At 46.5% G+C, this 16,442-nt stretch overlaps 1 protein-coding gene across 1 annotated transcript; it reads left to right on the forward strand.

Moving 5' to 3' along the window:
• The first annotated feature begins 462 nt into the window (after positions 1-462).
• Positions 463-6,217, forward strand: GRHPR (glyoxylate and hydroxypyruvate reductase). Its single transcript, XM_057430467.1, has 5 exons — positions 463-615; positions 1,288-1,392; positions 2,358-2,493; positions 2,936-3,066; positions 5,937-6,217. Exons 1-5 carry the CDS (start codon positions 558-560, stop codon positions 6,056-6,058), a joined length of 552 nt encoding a protein of 183 aa, XP_057286450.1. The 5' UTR covers positions 463-557; the 3' UTR covers positions 6,059-6,217.
• The last annotated feature ends 10,225 nt before the right edge of the window (positions 6,218-16,442 follow it).

A 16,442-nucleotide genomic window follows, 5' to 3' on the forward strand; every position in this document is an offset into this window, starting at 1 on the left:
AGTGGAGCAGGTGAAGAAGTGAGTATCACCATCAGAAGCAGCTGGGGCAAGAGCTGGCACCAACCTCCTTGCAGGCCAAGGTGGAGTCCCTGCAGTTCCATGGCTTTTCATAGACATGCTGCTCAGGGGTTGTAAGAGGGGCAGAGCTCCCCTGTATGCTAGGTAGAGGGCTTGTGGGAAAGGGCACCCAAAGCCACTGCAGACCCCCAGGGAGAGCACACACGCAAGGTCTGTCCAGAGCTCCCTGAATGGCAGTTGCTCCAGGGCTGGGGATAGCAGTGCCTAATTTAAATCAGTCCCAAGGCAGCTGCTTCTGCAGCATACCCAAGGAGACCTGCAGGAGACCACCAAGGTCCCTTGAAGCAGGAACCTCAGAAGCTGTCTGTAAGATCACCTGGCTGTGTCAGAGGGACTGGCCACCCCCAGCATTGTACTGTATGTACTTGCCCAAAGGCTGGACTGGGCTATGAGCAGGCTCTCTGCTGCTGCCATCTGACATCTGTTTCTACCTCACTTTCTCTACTAGTGGTGGCTGGACAACATGGAAGCCCTTGTGGATGTGTGGTTATGGTCTGTCTGATAGTACGGTGGGCATCATAGGTCTGGGGAGAATAGGTAAGTGCAGGTCACGCACAAGATTTGTGTGTCTCCAGTGACAGCAAGGTGGTTCTGGAGGTGTTCAGCCAAGGTGGTGTCCCTGTTGCTCACCTCTTTGAAGTCCATGACAGCAACAAGGAGAGCTGTCAAGATCTCTGAGCAGTGATCTTGACTCATCAGGCCTAAACCTTGAAAGTTTAAAGCGTTCAAACGCATCCAGTACATATAAATGGTAGAGCAAACTGGATGTCATCCTCTTGATATTCAGGTAAACAAAAGCCCTGACAAAGTCCAAGGTGACATGTTTGTCATCCATTCAGTTGTGGACTTTGTCAGATGGCTATTTCTTTCCTCACTTTCCAGTTTGCTCCCTAGAGTATCTTCAGGTTTAACATCCCATTGCTCCAGTTCCACAGTTTTGCTATGGGAGTTCAGTCCTGCTCACTTCAGAAGCAGCAGAAGACCTCCACCCCGTGCTCGCCATGCTCCAGGCTGGGAAGCAGCCTGGCAGGAGGAATCCCACCACAGTGACCCTTTAGCAAGCAGTGTGCTTTCTACTCTTAAGCGTGAGCTCACTGAAGGATGGATTGCCTGGAGAGTACTGACAGACCCTCGCAGCCCAGCACGGGTCTCTGTGTAGCATGCATCGTGCAGGCACAGCGGCTGAACAGTCTTCTCTTTTCCTTCTAGGACAGGCAGTTGCCCGCCGCCTAAAGCCATTTGGGGTCAAGAAGTTTTTGTACACTGGCAGTGGCCCAAAACCAGAGAGTGATGTGGAGTTTGAAGCTGAGTTCGGTAAGCAAGGCTTCAGGAGCAGGGGCAGCATCCATTTCATGGCAGCACAGAGAACTATTGGGGCTCACTGGGGAGTTGTCGCTCCCTGGGAGCGGGTCCAGCAGAGAAGGGAGGTTCCAGGTGGCTTCCTCAGTGTAGCTGGCATGAACTACAGTGGGGGCAGCAAAGGAAGGAATGGGAATCCCAAAGGCTTCTCATGCAGTGTTAGTGGATGGCAGGGAGAGAGACCTGCCTTCTTTGAGTCAGGTGATTCCAGCCAGTAAGCTGCACATACCTAGGCTCCAACTGACAGCCAGCCATTGTTGTGGGCTGTGGTGGTTTCAGCTGCTTTTGCCTTTCAGCTTTCTCCTGTGTCCATCCATTTATGATTTTCAGTTAGTTTCATTTGTGCAAGGGAGTGGAATGTAGCAGGGAAGGGAAAGTGGCAGCTGTGCCTTTGAGGAGGGGATGGATCTTTGGCAGGACTTCTCCTGCCCCTTGCACTTTCCTCTCACCTCCAGGAGTGAAAGTGACCCTGCCTGTGGCAGGGGGATGGAACTAAATGGTCTTTTAAGGTCCCTTCTAACCCAAACCATTCTTTCATGATTCTACAATGATTCTATGAAGTCATCTGTAAGTGACACATAGAGAGATTTAATGCTGGCATAAGCTGGTGCTGCCATATTTTGCTGCCTAAATGTGAAGTATGTACCACGGCCTCCTTTAGGCCAGATGGCTGAAGCATTGCTAGATTCCCCTTTGGCTTGGTTTTAATTCAAAAGTGAAATGAAACATCGCAGTAGTTTCTGTAGGGATGTGTATGATTTTTGTTGGGTGTTTGATGGTCCTTGTGTCTCCCCATTTGTTGAGAGGGGTCTCTCCAGAGCAGCACTCACTTGCAGATGAACTTTTTGGATAAAGAAGGTTGTTGAGGTCTGTTGGTGAGATTCCCCAGGCCAAACTGTGACCTGTTTTTCTCCACTCAGTCCCACTCACAAGGCTGGCCGAAGAATCAGACTTTGTTGTGGTGACATGTGCTTTGACTCCAGCCACCCAAGGAATGTGCAACAAGGACTTCTTCACCAGAATGAAGAAGACCTCTGTGTTTGTCAACACAAGCAGGTAATCACAACCCAGTCTCCTGCAAAGGGCTGGGGCGTTGGGGGTTGACAGTCACTCCTGACAATTACAGCTGCATGGAGAATCTGGTAGGATGAGATGTGCTTCCACTGCAGGTCCAGACAGTCTGTACACCCTTCATGGCCCAAGGTGTCTTGGGACCAAGGCAAAGGCAGCATAAGTTATTCCATCACACAGCTGCCCCAGAGTTGTCCTGTGCTTGGGCACTCAGCTCCTCTCCCACTGCTGGGCAGCCTGGACCAGAAGAAATAGTAGCCCATTGTGCTGCGAGGTTCAGGCAGATCCAGAGAGAGTCTGAAATCTTCTCAGGCAGACGGGATCCAGGTGCCTCTACTGAGGCTGTCCCACATGGGCTGTGTCCTGGCTATGTGCCCCTCAGAGCCCATGGGACCTCTCAGCAGCATGGGGTCTCTGTTTTTGCCAGGGGATCTGTGGTGAACCAGGAGGATCTGTACAACGCACTGGCCCATGGCCAGATCGCAGCAGCAGGCCTGGACGTCACAACACCGGAGCCACTGCCCACTGATCACCCCTTGCTCTCCCTCAAGAACTGTGGTGAGTGGCTGGGCCCCCAGTCTGCTCTGACAGCCTGCACTTTGAGTGCCTCATGTGCCCATGGCTGGGGACCTGCTAGCTGGAGTGACAGGGATTCCCTGCCCCTGTTAGCCTGCCAGTGTGACCAAGCACTGAAACGTGAAAGGACAGGAAGGTCAAGTGTCTTTAAGCAAACTGTAGGTAGGCACTGCACAATGCAGAGAGCTGGTAGGGTGGAAGACCTCATCAACATGATGTAAAACAAACGTGGGAGGTATTTTGATTCTCCAGAAAGCGGCTCAGGTCGGCTCATTTTTTAACACCTTCCTGATGGATCTCCATTTGATCGTTAAAGGCGTGGGGAGAAATCCATGGAAGAGTCTTGATACCAGTGGGTGCCTGAATGAGAAACTGAATCCCTGCTCATGCCCTGCTAAGCTGTGGTGTAGATGTTCTGCTAGAACATAGGTAGATACAGAATAGATACTGAATAGATAGAGAAGATATATATATAATAATTACATATATAAAAATGTGTAGTAGTATATATCATTATATACCTAGAGTGTATGATGTATATAATATATAGATAATACATGTTTGTATTCTAGCATATATTCTGTTAGAAACATTTCCCATGTGGCTAAAATTCTGGGTGCTGAGTCTGCCTAGAAGAATTTTGGCCTTGGGAGTGCTGCAGCCACTGTAGAGCTCTCCAGCTATCCCATCCACTGTGAGCCTGGGCTGCCAGGCGCAGGTTCAGCCTACGTGCTCAAAAGCACAGTTCACTTAAGTGCTGCAGTGCTGGCCTTGTCCTGACATCCACATTCGCCATCAGATGTCAGCAAATTATACAGCCCCTAGCTGAAGAGGCCAGCAGGTGCTCATGCTATGGGATGAGCAGAGATTTCTTTGCAGATCTAGCTGTATCCCCTGGACAAACTAGGGCAACTTTGACTGGTAAAGTGGAGCCCAGTGAGTTCAGGCAGCCTGTTTTCTGTATGGTGACAAGCGGCAGGCCAGTAGGAAGATGTTGGTCTCAGGACTAGTGCATGTATTCTTCAGAGGAGATTGGGTTGGATGAAGCAGGTTGGGTAGGAAGGTGCTTGCTCAGCTGCTCTTGTGCTTCAGTATTGTCAGGCTGCTGGACTGGAAGTGGGAGTGCCTGCCATTAGAGGCAGTAGCTGATCACTGTTAGTTTCACTAATGCTTTCCTGAAAGCTTGCTGAGAACTGCTATGTGGGGCACAATGATGTTTTAGTGCAAGACATCAGCAGCCCTCAGAGTTTACCTGGGATCGTCATTGTAGCAGACTGAAGGGACTGTGCAGGGTGGCATCTTCCATGGCCTCACTGCACACCAGCGCAGCTTCATCCTCAGAGGCACCACGGGCTCACAGGCAGCCTGGGATGAGTTAGGGACAGCTCCTGGTGTAGTCACTGCCTCCCCTCATGTGGCCTTCAGTGAGTAACTTGGCCCAGTCCTTGTAAAATGGGGCGAGGAGCTTTGCTGCTCCAGATAGGGAATGTGTAGGCCAGGCTAGGTACTCAGCGGGAGTGACTCAGACACAAGCCAGTAAAGCTCACTTGTATCCCTTGAGGCAGAAAATACATAAAACAGAAACACAACACAGAGAAGACACAGCTTTCTAGTTGGAAAGTGAATGTATGCAGTTGTCTGCAGCCCCGTTGCTGGTGCAGTAGCAGGGTGCCTGTTCCTACCTGAATGCTCAGCTTTGCTGAGGTGACCAGCCTTCCTGAGAGCTGATGGCATGAGCTGGGCCAGAGTAGCCTCCTCTCACGTTGTTGAGTGCTTTGGCTGCTCAGACTGCACCTGAAGCAGGAGATGTGGTGCATGAGCCTTTGTTTATGTGGGCAAAATACCAGAGTGGCTGTGCAGGCGGCAGCAGTATGTCCTCTCTCCAGGAAGGAGGTTTTTGGAGTAGGAAATGTCTGTATCAAAATGAAACCATAGAGACATCCATGAAAATTTGGAACTGCCAGTGGCTGAGCTTCTGTTTCGGAAGTACAACGTCATAGCTGTGACATTATGGTTTGGGGTTTTTGTTTTTTTTTTTAAGACTTTTTTTACCTGTTTGCTTTGATTCCCATAGTAGACAGGAAGAAGAGTTGACATTGCTTTCACAGCAAACAAGGAGCCCAGACTGTTCTCAGCTTGGGGAGAAAGGACCTATGTGGCCCCACAGTCCTTGGGAGAGCCTTTTATCCCCAGACAGCAGCATGTCAGGTGTTTAGGCTTCTGCATTGCCTGTAGTTGCTGGCTGTTACAAAACAAGCAGAGATGGAGAGACTTTTATCCATACCTTTGGCAAGTACTCTTCACTATTGTTGAATAATTTACTACTAAAACAACTTTGGCTCATTCCTTTGCATTGCATAAGAGGAGCCTTTCCACACAGGTGGATGAAAATCCCTGCCCTGACTATGCTACAGCGTACCAGCTCTGTTGCAAGGGCCATTTGCCTCCATGTGTGCCTTTCCAGTACACCCATGGGTCTGTAAACCAGGATGTTTCACAGTAGTCTTCAGTGTCTTGTTGCAATATATGTTGGTTCATGCCTGTCAGTGAGCTGATCCTCCTTAAAGCCATATGGTAATCACACAACAGTGTGTATATTTCACTGCATTTTTGTCTGCCACAGGGATAGTAGGAGGACCTGCTCTTGGCTGACTGTCTTTGGCCTGGATGACTTAAAAAAGCCCAGTTAGCCATTTGTTTCTTGTTCCCTGTCTGCTGCCAGCTCCTGGTGGAGCAGCAGCTGGTGCCTGGTGGACCCAGGTTGCCCACATCCCAGGAAGACCCCTGAAAGAGGCTGTAAGAGGTCAGCAAAGGTAAGGAACAAGCAAGTAACCTTCCCTGTCTCCCCGCAGTGATTCTGCCACACATTGGGAGTGCCACATATGCCACAAGGAGCACCATGGCAGTACTGGCAGCCAACAACCTCCTGGCTGGGCTGCGGGGGGAGGCCATGCCCCATGAGCTGCTGCTGTGATGGCCAGAGTCCCCATCCTGGAGGGCAGCAGGACTTGGTGTTACTGTCCCCTGGAGAAGTCTTGGAGACCAGTCTTGTGCCTCCTTGCCTCTGCAGCAGCATGCCAGCAGTCCCTGTGGTGAGGGAACTGCACCATAGCTATTAAAGAGAAGCAATGAGTGTGTCATGCTTATTTTCTTTGAGAACCGGGTGCACATGGCATACATAGCACACAGCTCTGCAGGGGGCTGCAAGTCCCCTGGTCATGTCGCTGCTGAACTCAGCAGGCTATGGATAGTGTTAAGTCCCAATTCAGAAAACACTTGCAGTGTTAGGATTTGAATGTTAGCCAGCATGTGTCATATGTAAGAGAGCTGCTGCAGCAGCACCTGTCCTCGGAAGCCTGGCTCTTGGGGTCACAGTGAGAGGCCATGCAGTTCCATACTGGAACTCCCAGCCTCATAGCAAGGGAGGGAGGAGAGGTAATTGCTCAATTGGCCCAGGCCCACTGCTGCCAAGAGAGCTGCTGCCAAGCATGTGTTCAAGGGGCTTGCTGAATCAGTGCTAAGGTGTGATGTTTCCATTTGTCAAACGTCAAAAGCAGAAAGGCTTGTATGGCTGCCCTGGCATTTTCAGGTCTGCTTTTGTCTCTGTAACTAATTCTGGGCACAACTCTGAAGTGAATTGCGAACTGGAATTCACACTGGGAGGTTCTACATCCTCCTGTGTGTTCTGGTTTCAACTCACCTCAGTTTGGTTTGTTTTTTTTTTTTCCCAGATATGCAATGACACATGTTAGTGCAGGGGAAAGCCTGAGCAGGTGCCAAGCCTCTAGCTGCCAGGAGGGGCTCGGGTGAGCACATTTCAGGGGCTTTGAGGGGTCCATCTCTCCTCTAGTAATGTCCCACTTCTATAAACGGGAGTTGGAACCCATCTCTCTGTGCCAGTTCTCCGCAGTGAGTTTCTGCTCCAGCTGATGACACAATTGGCTCCCAGGTGTGCTCCTTGGATTGCTCTGTGCTGCTTACCTGTTTGAGGGCTGCATGTCCCAATGACATTGTTTTCTTAAGGAAAAAAAGAAAGGTGGCTGCAACATTGCATTGCAGTGGCAAGAGGACTTTAACGTGTAAAGCTTGTTAGAAATCCTGCTTTGAATGGGTGTATGTAGAGTGTGATCTCCAAGCAATTTCCTGCTGCTAGGGTGGAAAGGGTCAAGGACACTCCAGTTTTGTGGGGGCATGCCCATAAGCCATATGTAGCAGGATGTTGCACAGGGAGTGCACAGCCCTGCAGCATCCAGCCATGCTCTTGAGGACAAGAGCAACTTATCCCTTACTTTCTTCAGCAGAGGGCTTGGCTATGTCCTTGCATTTTTCTTTCCAAGAATAAGGAGTGAGTAAGCCCCTTTCCCAGTGTTACCCTGCTACTTCTGGGAGCTTGCCCAAAAGGGACAGCTTTCCTCACAGTCCCCTGCAGCAGCCTTTCCCAGTCTTCTGCAAGCAAGACCAGGTCAGGCATCTCTCCTCAGATGGGATCTGAGCCCTTTGGGGTCCATGGGAAATGTTCTCTGGTTAGGAGGCAGGGTCACAGCTTCATGGTATAGATGAGAAATTTTCCCATCCTGTATGGCCAGCACTTGGGGAGGAGTTGTTAAAAAGTTACTACACAGCAAAGGAAGACACCCAACTGGGAGTAAAAGGCTAGGATTGATGTATACAAATGCTGCATTTTGAATTCGACAGCATTAAACAAGCACATTGCTGATACTTCACTGGAGATCTAGCAGAAACTTTTTCTGTATCTAGTCTTGCAGCAACAGCACTGCCCAGAGCTGGACACATCTGCAAGTTGCGAATTTGTGTTCCCCATTTATGAACAAATGTATGATGAGGAAGCCAGTTCAATTCAATTTCTTTTTGTGTTCTACATCTGCAGGGTTGTGGGGAAAGCCTTGGTGAGAGCAGTGTGCTAGGGCTGGTAGGGGATGAGACTGGGGTCCAGATGGCCCATCACTGCCCAGTGGCGGCAAGGCTGCTTGGAAGTGCAGGGTGGTCTTGCCATGGTCCCATCCCCTTGTGCCCTCCTGGCACCTACTACAATGAGGCAGATGGGACCACCCTGCCTGCTGCCTGCAGGATCTGTTCATAGACCAGACCTGCCAGTCATGGCTGCATGATGCTATCCACCCTGGCCAGCCCCTGCTGCATGGTGTGGAGATGGCTCTCACCAGTGTTAAACCAGCCTCCTCCCAACCCCGTGTGCTTCCAGCCACTGTGCTGTGGAAAGTGGTGAAAAGCAGGCCTGGACTCGGGTTCCTTGTGAGCTGTGGCTCTCCACTGGCCATCCTTCTCTCCATGCCTTGTCACTATTCTCTCCAGGTTTCAGCATTCAGAGCAGCATATGGAGCAAATGACAGCCTCATTTCCAAGGCTGTGGGAGGTGTGGAGCAGAGGAGGAAGCAAATGAACATGTCAGTTTGCTTGACCCCAGGGGAATCTGTCCCACAGACACAGAACACAAAGCATGCCCAGTGCATTCAGCCAGGGCAGGTGCTGAAGCTGCTGAGCAGTTACAGGCTCTGACAGCAAGGGAGCACCTGCACCAGCCACCTGGCCACTACCAGGTGACAGCATACTATGTTTCCAAAGACAGGACTGCAGCAGCTCCATTGGCCTCATGGGCACAGGAGCCCACCATGTGCTCCACAGCACAACACCTAAACACAACTCAGGAGCTTGTGGTTTTGGAGGAGCCATCTTCAGCTGGGATTAAACACAGTTAAGGGACAGTGTCATGGTTTAACTTCAGCCAGGTACCACACAGCCACTCACTCCCTCACCCCCTGCCCAGGTGGGATGGGAAGGATAATCAGAGAAAAAGTAAAACCCATGGGTTAAGATAAGAACAGTTTAATAGTTGAAATACAATAGTACTAATGATGAAAACAGAGACAGCAAAAAGAGAACTCAAAAGAAAACCAAAACAAACCAACCAAAACCCCAGCCAGCCCACTCCTGGAAGGCAACCAGTGCCCTGTGCAGCTTCGCTTCTCCCAGCCCATCAGGCACAAGGCAAGCAGTGCACACCAGGCAGCCGTGCCACCAGAGGTGCTCAAGCCTGGAGGTAGCAATGCAGCCGCATGGACAGAGAACAGCCTCTGGAAGACAGCCCAAGACAGTAACCAGCCATAACATGCCTGAACTGCTTAACTCATTGCTTGTTACTGTACAGCACAGGAAAGTTTCTAGCAAGAGTAAAAAGTCTGCATCTCTGATGGCAGCAGTGCACTGTTGTCTCCAATTCTCATCATATATAAAAACTGAGCAGGGTCCTGCATAATAATCCAGTACAATTCTTAAGAAATGAGAGGGGAAGGCAGTAGCTGCCAGCAGTGTAAGCCTGGTTCAGGGAGGAAGCTGGAATACACAGAGAAAAGCCTGTGCTTGGGAATTAAAGTTCATCTAGTACACTGTAGTTCTGGCAAGTGTTGTCCCATGGCAAGTGTTCTTCGTACTGAGTGCTCTACTTGAATTTGTCTTGATGTTAAGTGAACCATACTCTGATAGCAGTAATAGCTATTGGGAGATGTTCGTTAATTAGTTACAGATGCTGGCTAGTTAAAGGAAGACCTTTGTTTCATGCCTCAGAGAGTATCTGGCGTGTTTATCATAGAATCATAGAATCGTTAGGGTTGGAAAGGACCTTAAGATCATCTAGTTCCAACCCCCCTGCTGTGGGCAGGGACACCTTACGCTAAATCATATCACCCAAGGCCTCATCCAACCTGGCCTTGAACACTGCCAGGGATGGAGCATTCACAACCTCCCTGGGCAACCCATTCCAGTGCCTCACCACCCTTACAGTAAAGAATTTCCATCTTATATCCAACCTAAACTTCCCCTGTTTAAGTTTTAACCCATTACCCCTTGTCCTGTCACTACAGTCTCTAATGAAGAGTCCCTCTCCAGCATCCCTATAGGCCCCCTTTGGATACTGGAAGGCTGCTATGAGGTCTCCACGCAGCCTTCTCTTCTCCAGGCTGAACAGCCCCAACTTCCGCAGCCTGTCTTCATACGGGAGGTGCTCCAGTCCCCTGATCATCCTCGTGGCCTTCTCTGGACTTGTTCCAACAGTTCCATGTCCTTTTTATGTTGAGGACACCAGAACCGCGCACAGTACTCCAGGTGAGGTCTCACAAGAGCAGAGTAGAGGGGCAGGATCACCTCCCTCGACCTGCTGGTCATGCTCCTTTTGATGCAGCCCAGGATACGGTTGGCTTTCTGGGCTGTGAGCACACACTGAAGCTGGCTCATGTTCATTTTCTCATCAACCAACACCCCCAAGTCCTTCTCCGCAGGGCTGCTCTGAATCTCTTCTCTGCCCAACCTGTAGCTGTGCCTGGGATTGCTCCGACCCAGGTGTAGGACCTTGCACTTGGCATGGTTAAACCTCATGAGGTTGGCATCGGCCCACCTCACAAGCGTGTCAAGGTCCCTCTGGATGGCATTCCTTCCCTCCAGCATATCAACCGAACCACACAGCTTGGTGTCATCGGCAAACTTGCTGAGGGCACACTCAATCCCACTGTCCATGTCACTGACAAAGATGGTAAACAAGACTGGTCCCAACACCGATCCCTGAGGGATGCCACTCGTTACTGGTCTCCAGCCGGACATTGAGCCATTGACCACAACTCTGTGTGCAGCCATCCAGCCAGTTCTCTATCCACCCAGTGGTCCATCCATCAAACTGATGTCGCTCCAATTTAGAGACAAAGATGTCGTGTGGGACAGTGTCGAACGCTTTGCACAAGTCCAGGTAGATGACATCAACTGCTCTACCCCTGTCCATCAGTTCTGTAGCCCCATCATAGAAGGCCACCAAACTGGTCAGGCAGGATTTGCCTTTAGTGAAGCCATGCTGGCTGTCACCAAGCACCTTGTTGATTTTCATGTGCCTTAGCATGCCTTCCAGGAGAATCTGCTCCAAGATTTTGCCAGGCACAGAGGTGAGACTGACTGGTCTGTAATTCCCTGGGTCATCCATTTTCCCCTTCTTGAAAATGGGGGTTATATTTCCCTTTTTCCAGTGATTGGGAACTTCACCTGACTTCATGATTTTTCAAATATGATGGCCAGCGGCTTCGCAACTTCGTTTTGATTCACAAGCCTTGCTTGAGTACTGCCCATCAGAAGCAGAGTGTTTGGGAACTTTCTAGTAAGACCTCTGCTGACCAAGGAAAGGTTGGCAGATAGGAAGAGAATGGGCTCCTGAGCATCTCAACTGGCTGGAAATTTCCAAGTGACATAGCGGAAGGACTTACATTGATGTGAAAACCTTGGCTGTATTACATGGATGTAAATCCATCACGTTAGTTTGCTTGTCTGTATGATTTTTTGAGGTTTGACCCTAAAGATCCTGGTATTGGTGAAGTTATTGAAATGCTGAAGGATGTTGACTAAATATTTGAGAGGTTATTGTGACCCCTAATAATGTGAGAAATAGTTAAGTGTAAATGAACTGGTACCTGAGCACTTGTAAACTGGTACCTGAGCACTTGTATTAGATTAAGACACATTAAGAAATAGACACAAGTTTGTAAATAAGGCTGCTGTAGTGACTGAAGCACATTTCAGGTGTCACATCTTGGAATTTCTTCAAGAAGGGAACCTTCTGCAGCTATTATTTTGCTCTGCCACACAGAGAAATCATTAGTGAAAAGTTTTTGCTTTCTAAAAGTACTTAAAAACCTGTAAATGATAAAATAATAACCTTATCTTTCTGCCCCAGCTTCAATGAACCTGTAGTTTTTTGGGTGAGTCTTGAGTGTGGCTGGTCAGAGAACAGCCTAATGACAGCAAAGCACAGGTAAGCCTTGCTGCATCTCTGTCCAAAGGCAAACACCTCTTGACAGGATTTCTTGCTCAGCAAGTTATGGACATAACCCATACCAGCAATCCCTAGTCAAAACTTTATGCCACCAACAACTAACTCGCTAGAAAGTGTGGTGAGCAATCAGCAGCATCCCAGTAGTTGCACTGGGCTTCCAGACCAGTGTCAACATGTTCCCATGGGAATTCAGAGAACAGCAATCACAATGGATTATGGATTTTACAGATGTCATGTAGATATTAACATTATTTCAGAAACAATAATAATCTCTTAAAGTATATTCTACCAGGAACAAAATTATTAATGAGTAAAGTAAGTAAAATACAGGCTTTTATGATTACTTTTTGCTAAGAACAAGTATTTCTTTACAGCCTTGCATAAAGAGCAATAATCACTTTGCAGGTGCCTTTTGCATGTCCTGTTTTGGTGATTATTTGGCTGATGCAAACAAGGAGACATGCACTTAACCTGCTTTGAGGGAAACAACATCTCATACCAGCAGTGATTTCTTCATTCACAGCACGCTCACAGCAGCAGGAAGAGCCCAGAGCACAGCAAAGAGGCATGGGAACACAGACCCTCTAGACAGGTAGCCAGCGTCTGTGGAGCTGAGTACCCTGCTTGCTTTTTTCAGCTGCTTACAAGGGTCAGCCCACACTGCATAACATATGTGCAGTGAAAGGTGGTAAAAGTGCCACAGAAGTGGCACATGAACCTACTGCTGTTTAAACAATCATTGGCAGGGAGTGACCCCTCCCTTGGACTTTCTGAATTCTTGTTGTGGTTTGGTAGTGTTTTACATGGTTGAATTAGGAGTCAGAGATGCAGTACCCTGCTGAAGTCACCAATGTGTAACAGACACCTGCAGATGCAACTAGCAGAGGACAGAACACGAAGCCTCGCCTTATGCAAGTTTTCCAACAAGAAACTGCCACAGTCCTTCCAAGAGTACATTTTCTGGCAAGAACAGCAAATTTGACAGCGTAAGTGAACACTGCGCTTCAGCTGAGCATGCACTCCTACAAATGCAGGGTTACATAGATGTGGTATTGATTTAAGATTTCTACCGACATGTAAGCGGTGAGGAGAAGCAAGACACGCCAACCCAATATGGGTGATAAGCAAACTTCTACTTTATTTGTGGCGCACTTCGCTTATATCCACGTGGTGTTTAGCCACGCCTACTAGTCAGAACAGTATTGGTTAGTTCTACACAGTTTCCTTCACATTCTCCTCCCACATCCGGTATCCAGTTACCTGTGAGGCCTACACTTTGCCTTGCTCACACAAGGCCTCTAAGGCTCCATGGCCTTGCTCTTAGAGCCATTCTGCAACACTGACACATTAATTCACTCATTCCTTTTTACAGGAAGCTCCAGACTAAACTTATTTTCACCTATTATTAAGGGAAATTAAGAGTGGAATACAGCTTTTAAACTATAGACTGTTGGGTTTATGCCTTTTCAAAATCTATTTAATGACTGTGATGTCTATTCAAGACATCATGTCATGAAATTTAGTCTTGTCAGCACTAATACATTTTATTATGCAAGTCACCAAGCCAGTCTTTGTTAGTTGCCATGTGCTGCAGACACGGGAGGTTTCTGATGGGCATTCAGATGTTATAATCAAAATTAATTGCACCATTACCAGCCACTTACCCCGCCAGCACAAGCACATGTGTGGGTTAGACAGCTGAAAAAACGGTCAATAATTTCCATGCACAACTAGGGATGCTCCCAGAATCCCCAGGCTTTACAGCCTTTGTCTTATGAGCAATATGCAGGCAATGCTCCCCTTCCCATCCAGGTTGTGGCAGGAATCTCTGTTAAGTAGGTCAGCCAGCTGCAGGGCATCTCAAATGATGTGCAGGAAACATCTTTAATATCACCTCCCGATCAGAGAGCTAGCCAGAAGACAGTCCACCACACTGAGGCAGTGGGTCTGTGAGACATTACCACTCTGAGCCTGATCAAAACCACTACAGTCAAGTACAGCCACACTCTGGCTATAAACTAAAAGTGTTGATGGGACAACACAGTCCTTTGAGACTTTATACTGGCTCAAATATGAAACCACTTCTAGCTGATCAGATACTACACATCCTCTCAAATTGGCAAAGCCTCAGCATGAAGCAGGATGCCAGCCATGGGCAGCACTACATGCTTGACCCCATTTCACAAAAAATGCATGTGTGCCTACATTTGAATAGGATTACTTTGCACTGTCAAGTGACTAGTAACACAAAGAGTCCAGTCAGCTAAAACACAAGCATTACTTGTTTAGTCAATACATTATATGCTTTTGGCAAAGACCTCAGGATAACATAAACAAGTAAATCAAGTCAGACACAGCAGCACAAAAATGCAGAGTTTATTTTCAGATGTTTCATACTACTAACATATGGACATCTTCACATGAGATGTCACTGTAGCATTTGCAAAGTTAAATTTTGAACAAAAGTCAGAGTGATAAATTCTGACAAAGTTACTAGGCTTTGAGATGAGAGACTCTCGTTTTACTGTAGAGGGTAGTTAAGTGGAGATAACAATTCTGAGGTATTGCTTCATACTGGAAGTCTAAGAGAGCAACAAGCCAGCCACAGGCTCCTGGGTTTGCAGTGTGCTCCTCCAGATGCACTAGATCTCAATGAATAATGAAATTTAAAATTGCTACTTCCAAAAAATGCTCTAAGTTGCATCTTTTCTTAAAGAAAGAAGACAGAAGTCCTCCTGCACAAGTTCTGTTATTTTGAAATATCATTTTTTTATAAAAACAGATCAAAAGTATAGTTAAGTATATTTATCTGCTCATATTAGTTCTTAATTACTCTAATCTCCTTACTCAGATAGATGCTTTATTGTGATGTGTAAGAATTCAAGGAATTCAGATGTGCTATAGGACCAGACAGAAAATACAAAAACCCCCTATTTTTAAAACAAAACACTAGAAATGCAAGGGAGTTGAAACAATGTCAGGACATTACCAATAAGGATACATGAGAAAATACTGAAGTACAAAATACTGCAGTTTATTAATGTTTCAGTGAGATTGCTTAGTATAGCTCAATGCTGTTAGTCGCCCGATATCAAAATCATTAGCAATTAAAATACAGCATATCCTAATGCTTTTAAAAAATGCAGCACATTTCCTTAATGCTTATAAAATCAAGAGCCAGAAATATGACCATTAAATAAAACCTATGACAAAATACTAATATTTTAAATGAATTAATCCAGTCATTCACTGTGTTTCTATGTTCCTGTTTACCTTGGATGCTCAAGGTCCAAATGACACTTTGACAGACATCTGGCAATTTTTTTCAACATGAAGCAGTGTAATTAAAGACACACTTCCCTATTAGCAGACTACTATTTCACATAAAGCCAGGTACAGAAAGATTTCCATATTTCCTTTGGTTTGTGACAGTTTAGTGACTGTTTGGTTTCTGTGCTTCAACAGTTTTGATATCATCCTGTTAAATGACCTACAGAACTGTGGATTAGGACTTTATTTTCAGTTTATCTAAATATAAATCTGAGATGTTTAAGAAAGCTAACTATTAGGTAGCACAAATTCCATAAAACTGCTGAATATCATCACGGAGGATACATTTGCTGGACAGAATAAAAAAAGAGCGAAAGGTTTGCCATTCTTTTTTTAATATTAATGGAAAGCTGTTGCTCTGTGACTTAGACACTATGAAATGTAAATCCTGTCTCTCCTGAGCAGAAAAGACATGCTGTAGCTCTGACCCAGCTCACATAAGGCAGGGCAGTATTTATCAACAGAAGTGCCCCAAAATTTTATTTACAAACCTAATATGCTGAATGCCTGTAGTTAGTTCATGTGTATCTTTAATAAAAAACAAACAAACAAAAAAAAAGAAACCCACTGCAGACAGTGTTAGTTACAATAGCATGAAAGAAAAGGAAATTAAAGCAAGATTTACACAACTCACTTGAAGAATAAGGATCACTGAATTTCTGCTATACAACGTGTACAGTGCTATTTTTTAAAATCAAATTTATGTTAGTTTTTTTTATAAATGTATGTGGAAAAGTACATTTTTGACACTGTTTTAACAGGAAGGACTAGATTTGACAACTACATTTTATAAAGACATAAATAAATATGGCAGATGAGGATTATCCCTGACTGGTTTGACCTGAAGAACAATCCACAATTGTGAAGAAAAGTAAGTGTACAGAGGAGGAAATTAAAGCCTAAAGATACGAGTGTCAAAAAAAACCCAATATGTTTCTGCAATAACAGGGATCAAATTCACTATCAGCATGGGAAACAGCAAAAGACTATCTTACACAGTAAAAAAGCCATCACAAATTATCTCTCTCCTTCAAAATAACAAAGCAGACAAAGACAAGCTCTTTTCAGACTTCTGTGTATATAGAATTTTAACATAAGAGATACAAATTGGTTAAAATACTGCTAAGAACAGCACGAACAAGAAACAGTACTTCACTTATCACTTACTACAAGTTTCTACAGAAAA

This window comes from Pezoporus wallicus, unplaced genomic scaffold (assembly GCF_028554395.1).
Source record: "Pezoporus wallicus isolate ANWC-B61680 ecotype Strahan unplaced genomic scaffold, APGP_CSIRO_Pwel_v1 contig_3573, whole genome shotgun sequence".
Classification (NCBI taxonomy): Eukaryota; Metazoa; Chordata; class Aves; order Psittaciformes; family Psittacidae; genus Pezoporus; species Pezoporus wallicus.